We start from the raw sequence: 26430 nt of genomic DNA, 5'->3' as shown, positions 1-26430 counted from the left end.
CTGAGATATGGGTTTGTGCCATTTGAACCCAAGTAAATGTGAACTTCTTTTTAGACTTAATGAGCCTATTATTTTCAGTATCTGCTTGTACCTTGGTTAGACTAAGGCAAAAATAAAAAAATCTTGGTTTGGTTTAGGAAACTAGAACAAAAATAGGATGGAAAATTCTGCTTGTTGAGGTTATTAAGCATGGCTCGTTGAACAACTGCAGTTACTCAGTGACTGTCAGACACTGAATTCTTTTCACATTCTGCGACTAATTGCAAGCAGTTGCAGCAACTAAGTGACCACCGTGAGGTTGAGCATCTAACACCTTCAATCTCTGGACACCCACGGGTCTCCAGTCACGGTCTGAATTGGGCTGACTGCCGTCACTCTCAGATAGATAGTCAAACTTTTGGAAATAACTGCACTCTAATTTCGAAAAACAGATTGCCAACATGTTGCAATCAGTCTAAGTCAGCCTGGTTTAGTTTTTCAAATCTATGAGGTTCTGGCTGGATTTTGAGTGTAAGGAGTTAATGTGAATTTCTGTGCATGCAGACATCCACAGATTTACATTTTGGATAATTTATCACAGTTAATTGCCCTATTTTTAAAAACAGATTACATGTAACTGCCAACTTAATCCCACTCCAAAGAAAACTGATAGCAGACTGTCTAACTGTGCTATTCTTCACGCACTAAATTTGTTTTGAAGACAGCAACTGGCTACCAGTGACTGTAGACTTGATCCCCATCTTTGAAGCAAATATTTCAAAGCATTGTGTTTGCAAGTACATTGCACACAGTTGCAATACTTTTGCTTGTCATGGTTATACCAATAATTATGTGGTTAAAATGTCCCATGTTAAAATCAGATGTTTTGGGTTGTTTCACTATAAAACATAAGGAATACATTGATGCAGCACTTAAGCTTTTAGGTTACATTAAATGAAACTAATTAAAAAATAATAAAATCTTTGTTCTGTGTAATTTCACATAAAAAGAAGCATTCAGCTCAGTGTGATTTAACTACAGGTAAAATATTAAACCAAGTCACTAACATTTTGATTATAATTGATTTCACTTAACATATCTACAGACAGAATTGTAGAATGGATTATACTTGTGTTAAAGAAGCATTTGAGCAAGTCTACCCAAAAGAAGAATGTGTGCCCTGTTAATATGCTCTAAGAAGGAAACTGAGCTCAGCCCTAAATCAAAGTGAACGTTCAGGGGAGAGTTCAAGTGTCCGATAATTAAAACGGAAGAAAGGGAGTCACCTGGGGTCAAACCTTGTTACTGCCGAGGTCACACGGCATGCTGAAGAGGTGAGGTGTCTGCAATACTACTTACTAAGATTAGTCGTAATAACCACAAGGTCAAAGTGCATTTGGTGTCCTGTAAGTAGACACTGAAACCCAACACACCTCACTTGAAGTATTAACAAGAATGTATATCACTGTCATAGCCCATGTCATACACAAATTCAATCAATATAACAAACACTTTATGCAACATTTCTGTGTTCTATGCCACACTCCAGAGGAAATATGAACGGTATGAAACAGCAGGATGGTTTCAGGCAATTGACTTCCAATGAGCTCTGCAAAAATACACTCTAAGTAAATCATGTCATGTGTATTTACAGTATACATCTTGGTGTTACAACACATTGGCTGGGATCAAATAGGCTTGAGCAAGATAAACCAAGGTTTATTGTATTTATTTTATCTACAAATAAATTATAACAGCAGATGCAACAAACTGTGCAGCAGGTTTGCAGAAGCACGTCGACTCATTAGGCGCTCAAAAATAAGCATGCCTTTGCCTCTCATGTCAAGTAATCTTGTTGTACGTTTCTGGCTCACTGCACAGGGCCTTTGAGTGCTTACCATAATTCTTACAGCAATCACACTGAACAATGAATAATCATTATTTATTTACTGGACTGAGGTGCAGCGCTCTGGTTTCCGCTCCATTTAAGCCAACTTTCTTCTGATTGGTTGACCTTCCCAAACAGAATATTTGAACAGCAGGTAGGGTGGGGCTTCTGTGCTCATAACTACAGCTGTGTTTTGCCTGAGATGACAATATCCAGGACATCAACTCTCAAGCTAATCATTTAGAGAATTTTGACTTTGCTTTGAAAAAAAGAAATGAAGCTGTTGTAATCACTAAAGACCTCCAAACTCTGTATGTGCTGCACAAAGCATGCTCTTTAATCAATGTATTCTTAACACTAGACCATTCTTAACACATTTAATAGACGTGAGTGTTAGTAGAATCCATTATTGTATCCACAGTCAGATGGACTGAATCATCTCCAATTCCCACTGCCTGGAAGTACCGGAAGATGTGAGTTCAGGCCCTCTGCAAACACAAGTGTTTGAAATGACATGGTTTGATTTCCCAAGAGCTGCATTTAAGGCTGTGTTTATATTAACATTATACTATGTTCTCCAGGACAAGCACCACAGGAACTAACAGGGACAGTTCATGGAGAGCGGTTCACGTTCCTGCACACTCACAGAGAGGTTTCCCACTGTGCGACAAAAGTTTGGACAGATTAATGTATTTTTTATTGAAATAAACTGAGTTCTGACTGTCTCAGTTGAAAGTGAAATACCTAAAGCCAAAAAGCATTCCCTAATCCTCTCAAATAACACACTTTAAATGCAGTACGGTGATTGTGTGTGCAAAGCAATCCAAGTTTGGAAGCCGTTTGACTGATTCCACAACTAATATGGCCCATAAGTGCAGATGGATATCTTCAAAATTTTCCATTTCTAACTTCAGGCCAAATATCTGACAGGTCTACAAGCGCTCAATGCCAAAGTTGAGCTGAGAGCTGATGGAGCTGTCAAAACAGAGAGAAATTAGCCTTTAGTGTTTTCTCACCATTAGCTACAGTAAGCAGAGGAGACTGCTAAACTGGCTAATAAGAAGCAGAGCTGTTTAAATATATTGGTGTCAGATATCGTAGCATCTCATATTTCAAGACAAATGGTCTTCTCTAAGTGCAAATATGAAAGCAGTGATTAATGACTGATCTGTTGACTTAGTTCTTATCAGTAAGGAGGGTGTCCCATGTCAGAATGAAGCTGACCCAGTTTCAGACGTAAGCTGCACGGCTCTAAATTAAGATTTCATACCATTCTGTACACACCGAATAACTAAGGGGCAACAACAGAGGAAGATTCTAGCTGAGTTGTAGCAACCACAAACCACTGAATATGAATGAAATTCAGTGACCTTTAGCAATGACAAGCAAAATACAAGCAGGCAAACTTTGAGTTTAACTGTTCTCATCTTTGAAAGGATACAGCTTATTGACATATGAGGGGGTGTAAACACATCATAGAGTTGCCCACATAACCCACATGTTTTTTTCCAATTGTGAACAGAATATATTGCTCAAGAAAAATGGGTCATTTAAGACCATGACAGGAAATGACAAACATGATCCTTAGTTGCAGGACGTACACAGAGTAATTCTTGGTAACACAGAAAAATAACTGTATATGTAGCTGAAATTCTGCCACACCTGGAAAAACTCGCATCATAGCAAATCAAACAGGCAGTTGTGGTGTACTGTCCACAAACTGTCAAGCAGACTCAATCCAGCTCCATTAGACCAAGACTGAAGTTATATAGTGACACTATCCTTCTGATGTTGTTTGGTGTGTCCCAGTGTTTGCATCATGCCATTTGGTCACATGTTTTTTTGGGTTGTTTTTTTTTGTTTTTTTAATACCAGAACAGAATGGGAAAGAGAACACCAGAGATTATAGGTGACAAAATGCAGGCGAGCTTGGATTCAGAGTCTGGGAAATTTTGCTTTGGAATTTCCATTTAATCCAGGGGGAAACAAAGGTGGATTCAGCAAACTTCTCAGACACTTTCCCATGTGTGACGCTAAAGATTTCTATGTACCACCTCTAAGATACAACACCAGTCTGTTTACAGTGTATTCTCTATGTATTTTAACCCTTAACATTAAAAATCTTAAGTATAATTTTTAATTCAAGCTTATTTTAAAGCTGACTGCATTTTTCACTCTGAAGTGTGGCTGTGGAGATTCCTTGGACCATTTTCATTTTCAGAAAATAATATAGAAAATAGTAATGAAATAGATAAAGATACCCCACTCATTTCCACAAATCTAATCCGTCATGGGTTGGCTCTTGATAAGGTACTGCATTAGATAACACACCTGTCATTATACATTACACAACAGTGAGGCTTGTGCAAGCCAGCTGTGTAAATCAACTCTGCTGAGGTCTGGGCAACCCTCGTATACTAGCTTTGGACCCCTCCAACATCTATTTGGGCATCCAAGCAATACACACACATTTGAGTCTTGACAGGTATAATAAAGAAATGATATAGTTTTGTTTCAGTTTGCCGTCTGTCTGTTTATAGGAGCTCTGCGACAGCAGGCTTAGAGAAAACATAACATTGTTAAAACAGAGTGCTAAGTAAGAAGTGGAGGATGTGGGCAACAGTGAAAAATCGGGCTATCCCATAAGGCGTCGTATATAACTCGTCACCTTCTGCTGCTTTTCACTTTTATAGTTCCATCACGTTTTCTTAAAGAGATGACAGCTGCATCAACTTTGTTCTAGCTGGGCTGCATTTAGCCATTTGCGCAACTTCTTTGACTCACTGTCATCAGATTTATTATTGCATTTTTTTTCTCTCATCCCAAGGCTCTGTGAAATTCCCATTAAAGCTGTGAGAGAAGATCTGACCTTTCAGTTTGTGTGACATATGCTCAATACATTTTCTGCTGCATGCTGCTAAGGCACCACTGGGTATGCTTTAAAACTGCAAACCAGGCCGAGTGTGATTTACAAAGAGTATCAGATAAGTTTCATGGGGATGGTCAGCAAGTCGTGTTTTCCAGTGTGGGCTGGTGAAATATTACTACTCTGCGCCAAAATCTGAACTGTGGAGATGATGTGGGGGGGATAAATGCCAAACACAACTATGGTCTGTAATTTTTGTGTTTAGAAGAATAGGGACTTTTACTAATATGTCATTTGGCAGTTCCAGTAAGGTCGGACTGAAATTGATTTTTTTTTATTCAGCTCCTTTGGAGCTGTGTGTACACTTCACTACTGATGAGCTAGGAACTGGCTGTCTTTTGATGGACATCATCAAAAGACTTCTTTCGGTGCTTTGCTACTGGAAACTGAATTTCCTGGAGGAACCCACCCGAGGGATTAATAAAGTTTCATCTAATCTAATCATCAGTAACACTTGCATTTACCTGCTATTTCAAATCAAAACGATTGCCTGCAAGACACCTGTACTGTGGTTCCTGTGTTTTTGGGAAAAGACACTGTTCATTTTAAACCAAGCCATCAAAATGTGATTGAAGTGCAGACTTTCAGCCTTAATTCAAGAGGTTTAACAAACGTATTGCATTAACTGTTTAGGAACATATAAACATATACACTGCATAGAGAATGTCACATCATATAGTAGAGCTAAAGAAAAATCATCACCTACTGTTATCTCCTGATCCATCCTGTCTCTGTCTGTGTTGAATATGGCACAGGTTTCAACACTATTCAAAATGCAGTTACTCATACTAGTTTGTGTCTAATATTAGCACTGTAAACACCAGCAGCCGTCAATGTCCACATAATTTTACTGAAGGTGGTTATGCATTGAGAGACTGAACTGAAAAACTGACCATATGTCAGTTTATTCTGATGCCATCTATATACATAGCAACGTGTAGAACAAAAAACTGCTGATGATTTTCAGACATATCACGATACACTGGCAGTAGTGTGTTGTTCTTTGGGTTTGTGTAATGTTGCTCAAAGCAGTTTCTGAGGTTTGAAATTTGGGCATTTTAAGCAGATTTTTTTTAAACAAAGTCAGAATCTGAAAAGCAGTGAGTTCAGACCGTGACTGGATGTAAACCAACAGAGAGTGTGAGACTATAGCCAAACTTGAGGTGAGACTTGGACAGAACTGGCCAGGCAGGCTTTTAGGCTGACAGCCATTAGCCAAACCAAACCCCAACTTAATATCACAATGATTTCATGGTCATTTCTTAAAGACACAGGACAGCAAGCATACTTTCTAAAAAAAGAAAAAAAGAAAAGAAAAGGCCAAATCCAACCACCTGGGTTTTCAGGCAGGCTACACTGCTCTCAGTCGTGGAACGTTATGGCAGTTTAAATTAGCAATGGTCCCTGATAATGCAGGTCAAAGACGATTCAGCCAGGTAGTCTTAGTCCAGTACACACAGTTATTCAAAAGATATATTTAGTCTGATTACTTTCCATGTTTACACAGTAAATTGTAACACTAAAGTGTATTTAAACTGTATATGAAATCATAAAAAGGGATAGTGCAGGAAAAAAGGAGTTAGGTCTGCTGTGTCCGAAAATTTCTTTGCTTTCACTGGCTTGAACATTTCCTTGGACATAAGCTCTATATTGTTATACAAAGTCCTCAAAGTCCAGAGTGGAATTATTTCCAAATGTTTGCCACTTTCTTCATGAGGTCAGTGTAATTCCAAACCATTTCTCTGCTCCCCACTTCTTCATTACTTCTCCCGATCAAACAAAGCATATTCTGAGTTCTCTCATGGTCTACCAAAAAGAAAAAAATGCAGTAAATAAACTCATCATTAAAAGTCTTGCAATCACTCAAAATCTTGAAAGAAATTCCCTTAGACTCACATATGTGGGGTAAGTGAAATTTCTTTTACTTGTGGTTCATCACGGTTCAGTAGTCCTGTGTGGATTAACAATTCAGAAGAAGAATGTAGTTCTTTTTTTTAATTTGTCCTGCATGCTTATCAATCTAAATGCACACGCTTGCAGTGTAACACTGTGTGTGGGCCTGAATAATGTGAAGTCACAGCTCAAAAGCCCATAATCTGCGATGTTGGAACACTTCATCATTCAGCACGTGTCCCTTTAGGGGCGGCTTTAAGTCTTCAGCTGATGCCTTTCATTATAACCTCCTGTAGCTCGACTTCTGACTTAATCAAAGAACAGCCACTCAAGACTTAGCTTGGGTCTGTTGAAGTGATGCTACAGTACAGTTTTTATTATAAAGAAAATGTATACACACAATTAGATTTAAAACACAAAGCATAATTAAGACACAAACCTCAGCTTTCAGGTTTACATTTTAATACTTTAAACCACTTCTGTCCCTGCTAACCTCATTCTGTCCAGTCATGGCAAAAACAATCTTGATCGAGAGCACAATGCAAAAGCACATGAGAAACTCAGAGATTTGGTGACACAACCAACTGTGGACAACTGTTAGTGATCGATAGGTTTACCTACAGAAACCTTTTACGATTTGTAAATCTTCTAGACAGATCTTTTTTAAGTTGAAATTCAGTGTGAGTGAGTTTGGGCTATCAAGGACTGATGAAAAGTGCAGTTACCTTCCAACTTAAGTCAAAATGAGAGTGTCAGAGGAAAAAGAAATGTGAAAAAAAAGAATAATTTCATTACAATAAACTCATTTTTACATTGTTCATTGAAAATAATAACACAATCCATCTTTGAAAGAGCTCAGTGAAAGGGCCTAAGGGCTAAATGTATAGGAAAAATAGTTTCTATATATAATATCACATGGTGCACACTGGTGCTAAGAAGAAAAAAAGGTTCTTCACCTTGCCTTCAAGAATGCCTCTTAGTTTTAAGAAAGCCTCCAGCTTCTGACAGATAAAACTATACAGATCTCCTCAAAGTGGAATCCACTCCATCTCCATCAGGATAATGGATTGGTTCGTATCGTTTATGACAAGGGCCCCTTGAAAAGGCACGGTTGGTAGTGGTAAAAGGGCCTATGAGGATTTTTTTTAGACACACCAAAGAGGTCACAGGAGCACTGGAAATGGCTCAGCTAGAGGTAATTATTTTCAAACTACACTTGGAATCATGTTTCTGCTGAAAAACATTTTCATTTATCACAAGTGGGCTCTTTCAACTGTCAAACAAAAGTACACAACCTATATTTATGGTGAGAACAGAAACAAACTTTGTGTGATGAAGACAGGCTAACATTATCTGCTAAACACTATCTGCTCACAAGCTTACAAACCAACAAAAGTAAGCAGAAGCACAAATCTTCTCATGATGTGAATGTATTCCTTTGTCCGACTGTCTCTCTCCTATCTTAAGATCAGTGAAAAAAGCCTTGGTTTGACAGTTAATAGTGTTCAACTTTGAGCCTCTGCTACAAGTCCTGGTGTCAGAGTGTTTAGTCCAAGAGGTAGATTAGCTGCTAATCAGATGAGACAAAGAGGGGTTCCTGCTTCCACACAGAAAGTCTTTATACCTGAATGCCAGTGATTAGAACCTAATCTGCTGCCAGGGTGGTCAGTATAGAAGACATTCGTGTACATATGCACTCACACACATGGATGCATGGTGACATCAGTAATCCATTATGAAGATTTCTCAAATTTCCTTTGAGTAAAAAGCAAAAACAGAAGCATGGATTTTTACACCAGATGTACCCAGAACAAATCTGAAACCTGACCTTATCCTTCAGGATCATAGAAAAAAAAAACCAAACACCAAAATGACGGCCACGCGTCCTCAGCAGTAACACATAGCAAATTGTAAAGGTGGTGTAGTTCCTTACAGTCAAGTCCATGGAAAATGCTATTACTCATATTTGCTTGTGGTTTTTCAATATGACACAAAGGACGTGTTCATTAAACTAAGATGTCCACTTTTTGCTCCATAACGTTACAGAGAAAAGACAAAACAGGAGAGGGGCTGGAGGAAAACAGGTGAAAGAAGAGTTTATTCAAAGGATCTTTAAAACAAGCACAGCCCATGTTACCATAAGTCTGTCCAGTGGATGGATAGTATGCTTTTGCAGCTTGTAGACTGGAAAAATCACCCTCGCAAATGATTTATGTTTGCCATTCACAAGACAGCAAGACAGCAGCTAACCATAAACTGTCCCAGATCTGGTCTCCTGTCTTCAAAGGCAACAATATTGTAGCTCATTGTGCACAGTTGGAGTAATTTTGGTCATGCCATGGTCTTCGACCACTATTTTTACAAGTGTGACTCCAGGATTAGTTGCTTACAGCAATCATTATTATAAGTTCTGGCAAACCTTTTTCCCCTCTTGTTGACATTGTAATTCATCAGTGTTCATATTTAAATTTTATTTGATCTGCAAAGGGACATGTATCACCCAAGTTTCTCCAAAAGGCATCACTTCTCCTCAGCAGCAGCTTTTTTCAGGGTACTTATATGAACCACAGATTATATGAGATCATCATGCAATATAACCACCTGCAGCTGTTAAAATAAAAAAAAAGAAGCTCACTGGGATAGCAAATGCTGTTCACTTAATTAACCTCTGCTGAAGGACTTCTATAAAACTACAGACATTTGTTTTATAGAAGTCCTTCAGTACTTCAAGTCTTTCAGTCAGCATGGGATTTAAAATGCAGCAATCTAGATATCATTGTTCTTTTCTCAGGCTATGTCAGTACAGAGCAGCAACCTGGCTGAAAATCCAAATCTCTTAGAGCCTCTTAAAGGCAGTCGGATTCGTCCCCGGTATATTCTGCTAATCGACCCACTGATGCGCACTCAAAGAGGCCAAGCTCCCAACCCCGGAGGCTCTGGCAGCACGTTCTGGCTCACTCTGCTCTGAGACAGAGGGAGTGTATAAAATGACTCCTCCAGGCAGCTCAGTGTGAGAAGAAGGCAAGCATGCTAGGAATATTTTCCAAATAGTTTTGCAAGGATGGGGAAACAGCAAGATGTTGGATAATGTTATGTGCCTGGGAGAATTTTGGTTTCCAAGCACCTTAAATGTACCAGAGGTAAGTGTTTAAAATAAAACTGTTTGGACACAATTTGGAAAACTGCGGTTTCACAGCTCATCCAAAGAATCCGAAGAGTTTGTATGAAACCAGGGCTCAAAGCAAAATTCTCCCGCTGCTGCAGACCAGATTCCTGATAGCAGGGAATACTGGTAGATCCCCATTGCTACTTGGTATCTTTAAAATATACACTCCCCTTCTGACATCATTCTTTGATTTCTAAGGTTATTACTGTGTTTCAGTTTAGGTCAGTTCTGTTAGTACACTACATATGTAGCTATGTAGAATAAGACTTTTTGAAAGTTTAGTGTTGTCTTAGATTGAGTGAATGGGGTTATGTCAGTGAGGGTATCTGTGGTAATCTCCTGAATGAAGTTTGTGGAGTTATCCTTTGTAACTTTGGAGTAGCAGAAAGTAGCTGCTTCCAAGACATGATTGTAACACTTGTAACACATGACTATAACTGTTGTGGTAGCTACTGCAGCGTGATTATCAGCTGTACATGTTGTGCTTCTGACCACACATAAAACTAGACAGTTCTACAATAAAGGTGACAATTTAACACACATAACAATTCTAGGATAAATGTAATATGTGGTTTCAAGTGCAATCAGGCACTGTTAGCTAGGTAGCTTATATTGGCACAATCATTGGTGTAGACAACATATCCTCCTTTTACTTCCAACTGCACAGCCAAAATGGCGACCTTTGAAAGTGAGCAATGTACAGCATTTCATGTTCAGCAAATGACTATTATGAGTACTCAAACCAAGTACTTCTGGAGCACGTGTGGCTGTAGTTGACATTGAGGACACATCTCTCCATCGGACAAAGCATGTGTAAGTATGGAAGGAAGTAATGTAAGAGCAGCGTAAGTTTTACCATTCTATCAGGTTAACTGTCTAACTCCAGCTTCTTTGTTAAACTATTTTAGTAGTCACCTTTAGTTAACCCTGTTAGTTAGTTATCAGTGATATCAAACCCTAACCCTATGTTTTGGAGACAAGAAAGTCTCTTTTGGAAATATGCAAATGGTTTTTGTGTGTCACTTAGAATGATTGTATTTTCACCCATGATGGCCTAGACTTGGGATAACATTTTTTTCTAAATGTAGGTTCCTAAGATTAAGGTCATCATTGATGAAGATTCATGTATATTATGAAGGTTTATATTTTTTTACAGCTCCTGACAGTAGTTTACTAACAAAGAGTAGGTTTATATGTCTATATTTAGGATTACATAAATACTATTAATTCTTTCACCTTAAAGTGACCAGTTGATATCATTTATGACCCGAGGTCCATATTTACATGTGCCACTGTGATATTTTAAAATTGCCAAGCTGTTTCCAACCATGCATTTGTTAGTCTAATTCCAGACGTTTTCATAAGTCTTGTGATTGGACCATTGGTGTGATGGGGTTTTTTATGACTCAAGAATTATACATATGTTTTGTACATTACAGATTTGGATTTTATTGTAATTTTCTACTTCTAACTGTTGCCTTGTAATGTTTTGCAGTGACCATGGCTAACAGATAAAGAGCACAAGATTTGCAGCTGCAGAGAGGTAGCTACTTAATACCTAAATTAGCAACGATGAAAATAGTTCAACCGATGGAAAGGAGTCAATTAAGTGAATTTGTTTTGCCTTAAAAATGACTGAAATCATGGAAAACAGAACAGTTACAACATGTGTTGTAAGAATGGCTAGAGCTTTGATAAACACAAATAAAGCCATTGAGAAGCATTCCACTTGAAAATATAAACTGTCATAAATGACCCCACTCCTGTCATTTTAGTAGTTAAAATTGCTTGGTTGCTTGAGGCTGAACAGAGTCAATAATTATAATTCCAGTTAAGTGAGGTTAAGGGCCTGTGGAGGACAGTAAAATGGTGGCCTTTTTCAGTGGGAAGCAAACAGAGCACTTGTAACCACCTGAAAAAGGTTAAATGCAAGGAGAAGGATCCAAGAAAAACAGAACGAGAGTGAAAGCAGTATCAGCTCAATATCTAGTAGTAGCTGCTCAGGGAATTTATTTGTCAGATAGTGAGAGACTTGGACCAGATGAACCTAGGTGAAAGAAAACAGATACAATCAGAGAAATGTGTGTGCATGTGCGTGTGTGCGTTTACAGTAGAGAAGAAAGGGAAACCTGTGAATGTCTGTCTGCAAGGAGCAGAGATCCAGTCAAGGTAAATGCTGGACTGATTTCAACAGCTTACTGCGGTTTTGCCTCAAGCTGAGCAGTCCAACCAAACTACAACTTTAAGGCCTACCGCAACCTCCAAGTTTGTTTCAGATTTTATAGCATCAAAGAGTCCAGTTCCAACATAGCATACACATAGGTTAAGAGTCTTTGAGCTTCTGGTTTTGTTACAGTACAACCAGTCATTTGTTGGCACACATGCTTGAACATTTATATGGCTTTTAGCCTTGGGTGAAATAATGATCTACACAATTGATTAAATCCCAGATTGTGCTATTCAACAATATTATTGTTGCTGCCTGTCAACTTTTTTAGCATATTGTCTCTCCAGTGAATCTCTCATCCTTTTTGAACACCATAATCTATCTGCCATGTACATTTAGATTGCATTTTGCCTTTATCCTTATACCATCAGTCTATGGTATGTTACTAGCTGACACCTGTGACCAAGCACTTCTTTTCAGTGGGACTCGGTGTAAAAGGGCAGCCTGAAGCAGTGAAATATAGATGCCACACAGCCAGCAGTAAGAAAAAGACAGAAAGAAATACTGGCTGATACTGAGCACAACAACCAGTACCATAAAACACTTAATAACTGAGTGTTAAAAGACCAACTGAGGGATAACAACATTGCCTGAAATAAGCTGATAATAAATGTAATGTTAAGTGGGTTTATTGGTTTAGGAATGTACCATTTCACAATATAAGAGGAAGAAAAACACTGTGAGAGTGACTCACCTAGGCCTTTGGAATATGAGGCTATACTGTTGGCAGGCCAGACCCACAGTGGGGGTGTAAATGATGGGCATAAACCTTTCGATGTCTGACAAGAGCACCCGATAGAAGAGCTTCTCGTTGTGGTCCTGGAGCCCCATTAGGAACACATATCTGGGAGTGACAGAGAAGAAAACAGAGCATGTTAATCTTAAGCATCTTGACAAATGGTAGCTGCTAACCTAAGCTTATTGAAGTCAGATGTTAAATCCTGGATGTTTGCGAGAGACTATCAAGGAGACTGAGGGATGAGAGAACACTGTGTTCACCTGGCTGCAACAGTGCACAAACCAGGGAGATTAAAGGAACTGAAGCTACTGAAAAAAATCGAGAAAGAAGGAAAAGAAGAGAAGTATTCCCCCTAAAACCTGATTTGTGAAGAAATTTTTTACTTGTGTTCCAAATGACTGAAACAAATAAAGAGAATAAAAAATAGTTCTCAGATAACCTACACAAGCTTTTGACTGTGATTATAGATTTACTGGGAACTGAAGGTTTGCATTTGAACCAAATTAAGCAGAGCATGCCTGAAAGGGCTCTACTCCTGATCACAGAAGTTTCCATGAAGTCAAGAGCACAAGGGTGCCTCTTGTTGAGACGATAAAAAGCATGCATGGCCTCTCTGCTATAGGTTAGGCCACAGCACCTGCACAATGCACGGTGCTGACAGCTGCTCTTGAAGAGATGTGTTTTCATATTGATTAACCCAAATATAACCATAGAACGGCTTGCTTTTGCAGTATCATATAATTAAAAAAAGTTTAATTAATGTAGCCTTCAATGTGTTATTTACTGAAGACTCAAAAACCGTATGTATCTGTTTCCTACAGTAAGAACCAAAGTGATGAAACCGTGTCCATGACACCTGAGCAAACATGATCTGCTGAGGAGAACCAAAAACTACAGGAAAAAAAGCTGCCCTTGAGGTTTTCTGGGGGTTTTTGCTCAATGGATTTGTTTCAGGCGAAATGACAGATTCAAAACTTCAAAACTCACAGTACTAAAAAAAGAGAGTGGAAAATGTTACTCTGGGGCTCTTTGTCTGGCCAGAGTGGCATGATGAAAGCTTGTCTCTGTTGCTGAAACACTAGAAAGAGAGTCTGTCTTTTTAAAGGGAAAAGGAAATGGTGACAAAACAGTTGTGAATGGTTTGTTCTAGTTTATACTAATGGCAATCTCTAGGGCTGAAAATGAAGAGAACTTGGAAGTGCCAAAAGCTGCAATTCCAGAAGAGCTGATTCCAACAGACTTTCACGTAAAAGCTCACAGATTTGCAACAGAAATTCCTCCATAAATAGTGACAGTTTCTGCAAAATGATTTCCTGCTTAGCAGACTGGTTGAAACATTGGCAACCTTTCACCAATCTCTTTGAGAATGATTGCAGTCAGTCCAATTTGACCTTGACTAACTGAAGACAGGTTGCTTCCCACCAGGTGACTTGCTTTATCGCCTTGCAATTTAAAGCAAGTCACCCACAGCCTGAGGGTGTTGCATGATGGGTGACCGGTTGGTACCCAGAGGTTACCAACTGCAATTCATTAATTGGCAGGTGTGCTGACACAGTCTATGGTCCACACTTAAAAGACACTGAAATGTTTTTATACTCATATAAATAGCCGTTAGTAATGTCATTTGCTGATAACATGTGAATATTTATTTTTACCTTCAAAAGCTGCTATGGAACAGTACAGAACCCACATCAGTGCCAGGGGGAAAAGTAGAGAGTAAATTATGGACTTGTAAAAAAGGAAATTAAAAGATTTCCTTTTAAAAGAAAATTTAAGCAATGGCTGAGATTAAAGCTATGTAAATTAGTTTTTAGAGTTACAGAAAATCATTCACACTCATCAGGTTTTTCAGTTTCATGCAAATAGCAGATAAGCTGTGTCAGATATATAAATTTCCCTCTGGAGTCAATAAAGTTATTATCATTATTATTATTATTATTCTTTTCTAGAAAGCTTTCTAGAAAGTGTCTAATTGGCTCCAGTTTTCATCAACACAAACCCACTGGCCCTGCAGTAAGAGCATACCTGGGTAGAAAAACACACAATGGAGCACTGTCAGTCATGGATGGGCCTCCCCAGAGCCCGGAGCTCGACATTATTAAAGCAGTGTTGGATCTTGACAGAGAACAGAACAAAAAGCAGCTAATGAAGAGTTTTAAATGTCCTTCAAGAAGCCCGGTGAACTATTCCTCAAGACTACTTAAAGAAATGACAAGAAAGCTGCCTCAGAGAGTTCAGGTGTTGAATAAAGTTCATGCAAAATATTGACTCTCAAGTTCTGCTTTTGCCTTATACACTGTATTTCCATGTACAGTGGGGCAAAAAAGTATTTAGTCAGCCACCGATTGTGCAAGTTCCCCCACCTAAAATGATGACAGAGGTCAGTAATTTGCACCAGAGGTACACTTCAACTGTGAGAGACAGAATGTGAAAAAAAAAATCCATGAATCCACATGGTAGGATTTGTAAAGAATTTATTCGTAAATCAGGGTGGAAAATAAGTATTTGGTCAATAACAAAAATACAACTCAATACTTTGTAACATAACCTTTGTTGGCAATAACAGAGGTCAAACGTTTACTATAGGTCTTTACCAGGTTTGCACACACAGTAGCTGGTATTTTGGCCCATTCCTCCATGCAGATCTTCTGGAGAGCAGTCATGTTTTGGGGCTGTCGCCGAGCAACACGGACTTTCAACTCCCGCCACAGATTTTCTATGGGGTTGAGGTCTGGAGACTGGCTAGGCCACTCCAGGACTTTCAAATGCTTCTTACGGAGCCACTCCTTTGTTGCCCGGGCGGTGTGTTTTGGATCATTGTCATGTTGGAAGACCCAGCCTCGTTTCATTTTCAAAGTTCTCACTGATGGAAGGAGGTTTTGGCTCAAAATCTCACGATACATGGCCCCATTTATTCTGTCCTTAACACGGATCAGTCGTCCTGTCCCCTTGGCAGAAAAACAGCCCCATAGCATGATGTTTCCACCCCCATGCTTCACAGTAGGTATGGTGTTCTTGGGATGCAACTCAGTATTCTTCTTCCTCCAAACACGACGAGTTGAGTTTATACCAAAAAGTTCTACTTTGGTTTCATCTGACCACATGACATTCTCCCAATCCTCTGCTGTATCATCCATGTGCTCTCTGGCAAACTTCAGACGGGCCTGGACATGCACTGGCTTCAGCAGCGGAACACGTCTGGCACTGTGGGATTTGATTCCCTGCCGTTGTAGTGTGTTACTGATGGTGACCTTTGTTACTTTGGTCCCAGCTCTCTGCAGGTCATTCACCAGGTCCCCCCGTGTGGTTCTGGGATCTTTGCTCACCGTTCTCATGATCATTTTGACCCCACGGGATGAGATCTTGCGTGGAGCCCCAGATTGTGGGAGATTATCAGTGGTCTTGTATGTCTTCCATTTTCTGATGATTGCTCCCACAGTTGATTTTTTCACACCAAGCTGCTTGCCTATTGTAGATTCACTCTTCCCAGTCTGGTGCAGGTCTACAATACTTTTCCTGGTGTCCTTCGAAAGCTCTTTGGTCTTGGCCATGGCGGAGTTTGGAGTCTGACTGTTTGAGGCTGTGGACAGGTGTCTTTTATACAGATGATGAGTTCAAACAGGTGCCATTCATACAGGTAACGAGTGGGGGACAGAAAAGCTTCTTACAGAAGACGTTACAGGTCTGTGAGAGTCAGAGATTTTCCATGTTTGAGGTGACCAAATACTTATTTTCCACCCTAATTTACGAATAAATTCTTTACAAATCCTACCATGTGAATTCATGGATTTTCTTTTCACATTCTGTCTCTCACAGTTGAAGTGTACCTCTGGTGCAAATTACTGACCTCTGTCATCATTTTAGGTGGGGGAACTTGCACAATCGGTGGCTGACTAAATACTTTTTTGCCCCACTGTATGTTTCATTGTGTGTGGAATTTAAAGAGAGGCAAAAGTGAGATGGGATGATCACATTTGTTACTTTTCACAATATAATCCTTTCTTTCTTTGGTGGGCTGAGAGAAAAGTAAAAGATTTGAAAGTAAACTGGTCTTCATGAGTAAAATCAACAGAGATCCCGAAACACAAAGAAGGGCACGACTGAGAAAAAAGGTGGAAACTGCGTCGACACGTAGCTTCAGTTGAGCACAATAATAGACATTTTACATTTTTCTTCAACATTTTAATGACTTCAATTGTGACTGTCAGTCATCAAACAGAACCACACAACTAGTTACGTCTCCATAGAAAATCCTAATAATTTCCTGTGGGGTGATATGGTTTGATCTGATGCTGGCAAATGTTAAGAAAAAATTCTTTATCCATTTTTAACCTTAAAAGGGAGCACACTCCCACACCCAGGAAACAGCAATATTTACAGTACACACTGCTTTATAAAGCAGTATCCCTGCTGACTTATTGGATGCATTGTTTCCTTTAAAGTCAACCTAGTGGGGCAGCTGACTTAGGACCTCATCTATCTCTTCCTTTATCTGTCTTAGCATGAGTGATCAACAAGCTCTGCTCAGCCTTGGCTCATTTTAAATCTATTAATGCCTTTTAACAACATCACTGGATGTGAAGTTCCCCTTCAGCTGTACCATTTTATGTCCTGCAGTATTGTGCTTGGCGAAGGCTTTGAACATCCATTTCCTGTGTTGACGGTGCAGTCACAGCAAGCATTCGAGTCGCTCCATCATCTCAAATGGCAAACGCATGTGCTCACAGTGCCGTTTCTCTTTTTTCAAAAAATTCAAAACCAAGACAAATTCCACACGTGGGATTAAAATAGTATGGGAAGATGACATTTTGAGTTATGCTCAATAAAAAAATGAATGACAACGTCTAGCGTTAAACACCAAAGAAGGATTCAGAGTCACAGGACAGACTGTATGTAAACACAGCATGCTCGAGCAACGACAGGCAAAAGCAGTCTGTGATCTACGAGAGCAAAACTCATAGTTTGGAAGATGCTCAAGTCCCGGAGAGATTGTAAATGACACCGATAGGGCATGGGAATGGCAATGTCAGGCTTGTAATAACTGATTTTATATGCTGACGCTGCACTGTTGCTATGGTGAGAAATGAGGAGGCTGTTAAGAAGCTATCTACAGTAATTCCTGCTGACCCTGAATCCTGTCTCACAAGCATTATAGTGACAGCTAACTAGAGCAAGGGGAAGCTTCACAAACACATATTATTCAGTGCGCTGCAGATAATTCAAAACAGTAAACCAGACGATGACTTTGACTGATCAAAGAGCTCGAACTGAAATGTTTGCAAATGGCACTTTCATTGCACAATGGTAACAGCATTGAGTCTAATGAAGCATGTAAAACTGTCTGCACTTTTCATTTGGACCACATGGAGGGTATGACAACAAGAAGATCTGGCAGGAGAGATGGGGAGAATAGCGTGCAGGTTTGTTAGGTAACATCTATGGGGTTAGGAGATGGATGTGGACTTTAGAGGGGTGGATCACTAATCCCTTCCGTGTCTTGAAGGCTTCCAGATGTGGAACTCTGTGCGTGCACTAGGAGGATTAGTTGAAATTCAACCCTTCATGGACTGCTGATTCGAAGCTGATAGAAGGTAAGGTGGGTAAGTCATTGCAGCTTGACTGTGAAGAGATTTCCCATCTGTGTTAGACTGTGCCAGTCTCACCTGTCCAGATCATCTCTCTTCATGTCATAGTTCTTGAGCACTCGCAGCAGCTGCATGTCCTGACTGGCGAAGCAGGGAGGCAGCAGGCCGTGGATCCCCACCTGGAGACGCTCCTCCAGGGAGAAAGCCATGCCCTACAAACACACAGGCACAAAATAAACACACAATCAAAATCCACTGTCTGCCATCAAAATAACACACACACATGACCTTCAGACTGGGCGAAACCACTGACTGAGTCCCAACTATCTGGTATAGTAAGCATACAGGAATGCAAAAGTCTGTTTTACTGAGCTCTTAGTATTTGACTCTCCGTTAATGGCAGGTAGGCATTTTTGGAATTTTCTAAATGAATCATAAGAACCATTTAGACACACACTCATGCATCAGTCTGAGTGCATCCCTATGTGTGAGCTTCATGTCTGACTCAGCTCCTCTGTCACTTTTCATTACCCTCAGCAACTTTTCCAATAACATTTACTTACCAGTCACTGTGCGTGTCTGTTACACTGTTACTGTTGACCCTAAACAGCAATACTGTGTATATAAAAACATTTTATGCCATGGTCTCTGTTTCTAGTTTTGGATTAAGATATTTAGCTATGATCCGTGATGGCTGTTCCTAATCCAAAAGAGAGCTCACTCTGGGGAACCTGTGTGTATGAGGCAGAGGCAGCTTTCTGCAGCACCGAAAAATTGAAATGGATTACATTTGAAACAGCAGATGAGTGTAGATCGATTGGTTCAACCTTAATTACTTTCTTTAAATGATAGAATTATTTGTGTTTTTCTGCATGTCCTGCAATTAAAGCAGCACTAATCATCATGGTGTGTGTTGCAATACTGCTGTGAAATGTGAATAAATGAATATTTTATGGAACACATTCACCACTTATTTGTGTTAAGGTGGGTTAAACTTGTCCTCAGCTCCGGCTGACTGCTTGCTCTCAGACGGGCTCCTCACTCTCAGATATGCCGCTGCTAACTCACATTCTGGTGTGATGTCAACATTTACTGACAAAGCCACGTACATAACGGGGCTCAGGCTAATGACCTGTTTCAACTTTGACCTCTGCGTTGGCTTTTATCTTGTTCACCCCCTGACCTGAACTGGAATACTGGAAAAACATGCATGAGTGGAGCATACAAAGAAGAGACTGATCACACTCAGGAGAAGTAATGCATCTTAAAGTGACAGTAGAAAGAGGTGGGGTACTTTGGATACTTCAGCTCCTCTGAAAGGATGGCTGTCCCCAAAAAACCCATAACAAGCATCAAGCCCACGTTTAAGACTGGAACAGCTTTGACTATTCTCTGCAAGTGAGGCATGATACGTCGAGCATTTTCAATCCATAAAAGTGCAGCGACCTCAGAAACCTCAGCTTCAGCACGCCAGCTACTGTTGCTGACTAGTAAGACAGAAGCGAAGCCCGGCTGTAAACGTCCCTGTGCTGGTTTCCATCCCCGGGCCACCAACTATTTACATGCAACCCTGCCAAACCTCTGGCACATTTATGTTTCTGGTTATGTTAAAATGGTTCTGAAGTTGTTAAAAAAAGGTACTTGATCACAGGACCCGCTGCTAAAGAAAAGCAGCAAAGCATGAGACACAGAATAATAAAATTCTGCAATTTTGACGTCACGTGAACCATCAGTGCTGACCACAGACACGCTTCAAATTAGCTTTGCATTATTTGAATAAAAAAGCAGATGGTTTCCAAACTGTTGGTTTTAGATTTAATCTAAATGATTCTGGGTAATGAGGTGAAAGAAACAAGCAAAGACACGCCTTTGCCCTTTTTGGCGGGAGATCTGAAAGAAAAGGATTTTGTGTTTTCTTAATTACCTACCAGCAAGCAGGAATTACTGTATGTAACTACATAAGTTAACAGCATGTAAACATGAAGTCTCATAAATCTGTTTTCTTTTTTTTAGTGACAGTACTAAATCTAAACTTGACTCAGGGAAAAACAAGGCATCAGTCATTTGAGATACTGAATTATGCACCCCAATCCGTCCGTCGTTAGCCGAGGCTCTGTGTAGCCTGTACTTAACGGACCTCAAAAGGACAGAAGCAGTTCTGAATTACAACCTTCCCCAATTATCAAAAGAGATTTTCTATTTTTCAGAGAGCCAGCTGTTCTCATCAGACTCTATGTGAGTTTGGAGCAGCAGCTGGACATGTCTGCAGCAGCAGACTATGCGAGAGTCTTAAAATACACACGGCAAAATGAGCTTAATATGAGCCTATAAAATCAGATTCCTCACAATGTTCCTCCATTAGCTGAGATTCACTGGCTGCAGCACACACTGGTGTCCTCTGGGGACTGGCTGCTTTAGACACAACTCACATTTGAACACTAAAGTTAAAAAACACTCAACACACACCCACATAAACAGACAAACGGGAGCCTTTAATTAGCCGAAACACGCTTTATTTGCGCTGGCTTACACTTCCTTTGGGAGAAATGGTTTTCTTGCACAGATTAACTGAGCAGATTTGCACACGTCTAGCTCTATAATTAGCCTGCCCAATTGTGCGCTTACGTCCTACTTTCACAGTGCTTTCACAGCTCTCAGACTCATTAGATTTCACTTTCACACTGTCAGATTGTATGTGCAGGAAGGGTTTTAAAACAGCATTTGCATGCTAACTGAGTGATGTTTTTGGCTGCTTAATGACTCAAATCAAACACGCCCAAAACTTGTCCTGACTGAGGACATTTCTGCTGTTGTTCATTTCAGGCTATTTACAATACGCATGTTCTATTTTTACCTCAGTTTACAACAGATACACATCAGTCATGAGACTGTACTTTAAAGAGCCAACATATTAGTGCACTTAAACCCAGCGACACCTATTTTTGGTACTTCTAAAGAACTTTTTTTACATGCTAAAGTAAGCTGATTGTTCCTTTAGTACGAGGAATGCTAACCACTGTGGACATTAATAAAGGATGCACTCCATTCCTGCATGCACTTTGTCGCGAAATCGATCAATGTAGAGCAGTGTCACAAACCACGGAGGCCCCAGAAAAGTGCAATCAAACATTGAGTTTATTAACAGCCTGGAGAAAACATCAACATATGTCTTTTGACCAAAATACATGTTGTGGACACTTATAAAGCAGTGGGGTATGATGCAGATTATATGGCAGCAATAAAAGAATTTCTGTATCTCCACAACTTCCAATGTTAGAAAGTAACAGAGCAGTTGTGCTTATAGTCTTGTGTTGAATCTGGTGCATGTATCTCCACTGAACTGCAGCTGTTGATGGCAGCCAGCAAGCTTATCATGGGCATACTTAATCCAGTTCAATTCATTTGAGTTTTATTTATATCACAGAGCCAAAAATAATACAGAGAAAAGCCCCAATAATGGAACAGCCACCTATGAGCCCGCACTTGGCAACAGTGGGAAGGAAAACTCCCTTTTAAAAGGAAGAAACCTGTAGCAGAACCAGGCTCAGGGAGGGATAGGATAAATGTTTGCCTTACTCTGCTCTGCTGCCTTGGTGAGCTTTGCAAAGCAGCACATGAACCAGTTGTCCACCTACTGGAAGACTACTTCAGCATGGTTCAGGCTGAAACAGCAGTTGAGACCGCCACATCTCGTCTAGTTCGCAGACAGGGAAACAAAAGACAGAGATATAATAGTGTGGAAGGAAACTTTGCAGTCAGATGTGCACGGCGTACTTTACTAAGGTGGATAATAAAATTAAATATAAAAAAGTAGGTCATCAAATATAATTTTCGCATAATGTCTTAATCTGTTCGCTTTAGGTCTCAGGGTCTAAAGAGAAAAGAACAGAAAAAGAAAAATACACCAGAAAAAAGCAAATATTGAATTTACACTGTACAATATATCACAGCTCTTGCCCATTGCCACGCTTCATTAAGAATAATTACCGACATGGTTCAGAGGCAACCAGTTTCACATGTGAAACAGATACCATCCACTAAGTCTGGCCTTAAATGACCAATTAACATCCCTGACAAAGGATCGAGCAGCTCAGCAGTCCAGAGAGGGGAAACACTGTGCTCCAGAATCATTTCATGATTAAAGATAAAACCTAGCGGCCGGGTCAGACCTAGCCACTTGGGACAACAGAAGAAGAGTGCAGGGGTGGGGTGCATAAGATGGCTTTATGGTAAGAAGGATTAGCAGTACATGGTTCAGAGAGTTTGGCAGGGCAAAGCATGGGAACCACTAACACCAGATTTGACATCTTTTTGACTCATGACTTGAATATTGACTCTGCACCACCCGTGTTGTCAGCATGACAACAAGAACTGCCAATCTCTTCAGTCCTGGCGTCTTGTTTGTCTTTCCCTCAACATGCTTGTCGATCGACCTAATAATGTATAAAGAAGACCGTTCTCTCAACACGAGCCAGGGTAAATACATTTAAGGAATGGTGGCCTGAGCTTTCATCTAACAGCGGAAAAGTTAAGATAGCTGCACATGGAGAAAAATGTGGACCATTGCTCTCCTTTAGTCCAACCGAAAGTTTGCAGAAGAATTTCAACCGTCACTCACATATATAGCTCAGTTAATTATGTAAGAAAGTCTCAAACTAAATGACGCAGCATGCTAACAAAAGATCCACATATTCTTAATAGAACAAATATCAGCATTTGTCTTCACTATATTTTCTTGGTTTATATTCTTTAAAATGAAAGTACAGTGACAAACGTAGACACTTGTGTATACACACAAACCATCTCTATGTTTGTTTGTCTAAACACAGGTTTCTGAGTTTCACTGCTGCTGTTCGGGAGCCCTAAACTGGGCTGGGCAGGATAAACCCTAGAAAGCTTCCACATGGCCCTAACCACATCTGAAGTGCCCGCACCCTGTGCCAACACATGTGATGCCCGCAGCCTCATGTTCCAGAAGCCGCAGTAGCAACCTTAACCTGTAATCTACCCACTGGGCAGTGCCAGCTCTTAACCTTGGACTGGTGCCATGCCCACCCCTAAACACTCAGTGGATAGAGGAAACATCTAATTAGATGCCAGAAGGCTAAACAACAGAGATGAAAGTACAAGTCCTTTGAAGCTGATAAAATGCCTTTCTGTTCTTCCTATGGAGTTCAAAGGGTGGGCTTGGTGCAACTTTTCAGCATGAAGATTTAGAAACCTAAACATTCTGCTGTCTCAGCCTTTTAATTTCCTTCAGGCCACTACCACACAGAGTTCAGTCTAACATTGAGCTTTTAAGGTTGACAGTAAAGCCACTCCCTTCAATACAGCCTTCAACTATTCCTTCATGTAGAAATTCTTTAATGTCACGAGAGGAGAGGGCTTCTTATCCCAACAATAACACGGTCCAGAAACACTTTCTCACACTGATATTTCACTGTGAAAAGCATGCAGTGAATGCTGTATGATGGAATTTCCTGCACACGATGACAAATTACAAACATGAGTGAAACAAGTATATGACTGTCATGCATTCAATGCAGTGTGATATGAAACAACTGTTTCCTCATGGGGCTGATAAAAGGGCTGTATCTGCTGGGACAGGCGAAGCATTTTAAAGCTTAACAGAGTCATCAAGGATAACTTGATTTGAACTAACTTATATTCCGAGGTATAAACAAACATCAGATCCAGTTATGTTACGCAAAGAAACAAACAAACAAGGAAAAACAATTCTCCCTTCTGACATCTGTACATGTGGGAGACTTTTTAACTCTCTTATTTAACTTGCATTACAGGTTAAAGCTGCATTTTTAGTAATGTGACTGCTTGAGTAACAGGTTAGTGCCACCAGCTCTTTCCCATATTTCAGTGTAGCGGAACACAATCTCACAACCATGCCTGTGGTGTTATTGTTTTTACTGGCATTTTTTTCAAATATGAAGCTGTCAGGCTGGAGAAAAAGAGGAAGGCCACAGAGAAGATTCACGGATGTAGTGAAAGATGACATGCAGAGGATTGGTGTGTCAGAAGAGGATGCTAGGGACAGGCTGAGACGGAGGCTGATGATCTGCTGTAGCAAGTACCGACACCATTTAATATCATAGACGCACGTTTTATTTTTAAATAATAGCCAGCCACACAGACTGAGTTTCATTTTTCTCCATTTCTTATTGTGCTCCCTGAGCTTCAATGTTTCTCTTGCAGAGACAGCCCCTATTGAAAGTGACCAGAGCCTAGCACGAAACGGAGGCCTTTCCCCATTGAGCCTCTCTCAACCACAATCACAGATCAGACAGGGGGACAAAAGCCCACAGGCCTTCGACAGGGAAAGGGCTCAAATGTTTGGCACTGAGATAAGACCTGGCAGAGATGTGTGTGGTCACAGAGCACTTCTCTATTCAGGGCTGTGTGGGAGAGGGAGTGTGGGAGAGCCAAGGCAATACACAACATGGCCTTCATGTACAACATGTTTAGCACATAGCACAGCATAAACTGCTGGATGAAGGTGGTGTATAGTGATAGACATCTTAACCCCACTTCCTCTCATCCATCTGTTGCATCCTTTTTTCTGCCTTTTAAAAAAAATGTTTTTCTTGCTGTTGCAATGATTCAGCAGTATTTATGAGAGCTGCAAATGTAGAGTGAAAAAAAATAGAGCAGAAAAGGGTTTGTACATAATAACAGGTAAACCACATCATATACACTGTAAAGCTATAAAGGCAAAGAGGTTTATGGGGTGTTAATGCATGTCTTTAAAAGAAAACTAAGGCAGAGTAAGCTTGATTTGCAAGTCATAAGTACAGTAAGTCTCTAATCTGAGGGTTGGGCTGGGAATCAAGTAATCTTTTAATTGCATGTATTCAGGATCCTCAAAGGTTTGATGTTTTGGCACTATTTGACCCTTTAATAAAATAAATACTGGAGCTATTTTTAAACATGTCAATAACATTTCATTTGCCACAAGTCATTGAAAAGTAGAGTTTCAAATCCTTTTAAAAGACTGTCTCAGAGACTACGGTGCTGTTAAAAAGTATTTGGCCCTTTCAAGTTTTCTTATTTGTTACACTTAGATGGTTAAGATCACAAAATGCAGTTTTTAAATTATGATTTTATTTATCAAGGGAAAAAGCTATCCAAACCTAACTGATCCTATTTGAATTTAGCTTACTAAAAAAAATGAAATAATTAAATACTTCACAAGGGGGACAATTACTTACTTACAATTACTTAAAAAGGGTTCAGGTAGGTTTGGATAGCTTTTGTCCTGTAATAAACAACATCATTATTTAAAAAACGCATTTGCATTTACTCATAATAATATCAAATCGACTAATTTCAAAATTCTCTAAATTATTATTTTAATGCAAGAAAAGCATTCAATAACTTGTCTGGTTTCCCTTACAGAACTCCTTCTTTTAGAGAGTTCTGGGCTGGATGGTTTGCTTCCCTGAACCCTGCTAGCATTTTAGTGAGTGAGTGGGCGAGAGTGGTAGGATATATTTCACAACTTGGAAAGCAAAAAGCAGAAAAACTTTATCCTGGCAAAAAGAAGACACCCTTTTTAAATGGCTGGCAATACAAAAGTTGACTTTGAATAGACCTGAAATAAAACTGCAGAGGGGGGTAACATTTGCGTAACATTAAACGGCACTGTGAGAAAGTCATCTACAGCGGTTAAGTTCACCCACACTGCTATTACACCATAGACCAGTGGATCTGGATTCACTTCGGCTGGTGATGTCAGAGCTCCTCAGACCAGCGATCTCGCTGCAGCTGACCAAACAGGGAACAGAGGACTGCTGAGGTTGTTCCCATAAACACCACCACCAGCGCCATCTACTCTACCCCTCTATTACTGCCACGTGTGCGCCCCACAATGCAGCTTAGACTCATACAGTTAGATGTGAAGCCTACAGTAGCAAGTAGGACCTTAGTTAACTATGTCAATGTGTCTGCTAAGCCAAAAACAATGTTTCTTTTCCTTGCATAAAAAAAAAAAAGTTGCCTTGAAGCTTAAGAAA

At 40.0% G+C, this 26430-nt stretch overlaps 1 protein-coding gene across 2 annotated transcripts in view; it reads right to left on the bottom strand.

Moving 5' to 3' along the window:
• me1 (malic enzyme 1, NADP(+)-dependent, cytosolic) overlaps positions 1–26430 on the bottom strand; it is an 82445-nt gene that overhangs the window by 37493 nt on the left and 18522 nt on the right. For both annotated transcript variants that reach the window (XM_082551224.1, XM_082551225.1), the window contains exons 2-3: positions 18482–18615; positions 12774–12923 (exon numbers count right to left, since the gene is read on the bottom strand). In XM_082551224.1, the coding sequence (XP_082407350.1) occupies positions 12774–12923; positions 18482–18615 (284 nt within the window). The remainder of the gene's footprint in view (positions 1–12773; positions 12924–18481; positions 18616–26430) is intronic.

Source organism: Aulonocara stuartgranti, assembly GCF_965226115.1.
Source record: "Aulonocara stuartgranti genome assembly, chromosome: 11".
Taxonomy (NCBI): Eukaryota; Metazoa; Chordata; class Actinopteri; order Cichliformes; family Cichlidae; genus Aulonocara; species Aulonocara stuartgranti.
The sequence above is the reverse complement of the archived record's forward strand: the minus strand, read 5'-3'. Positions and strand labels throughout refer to the sequence as shown.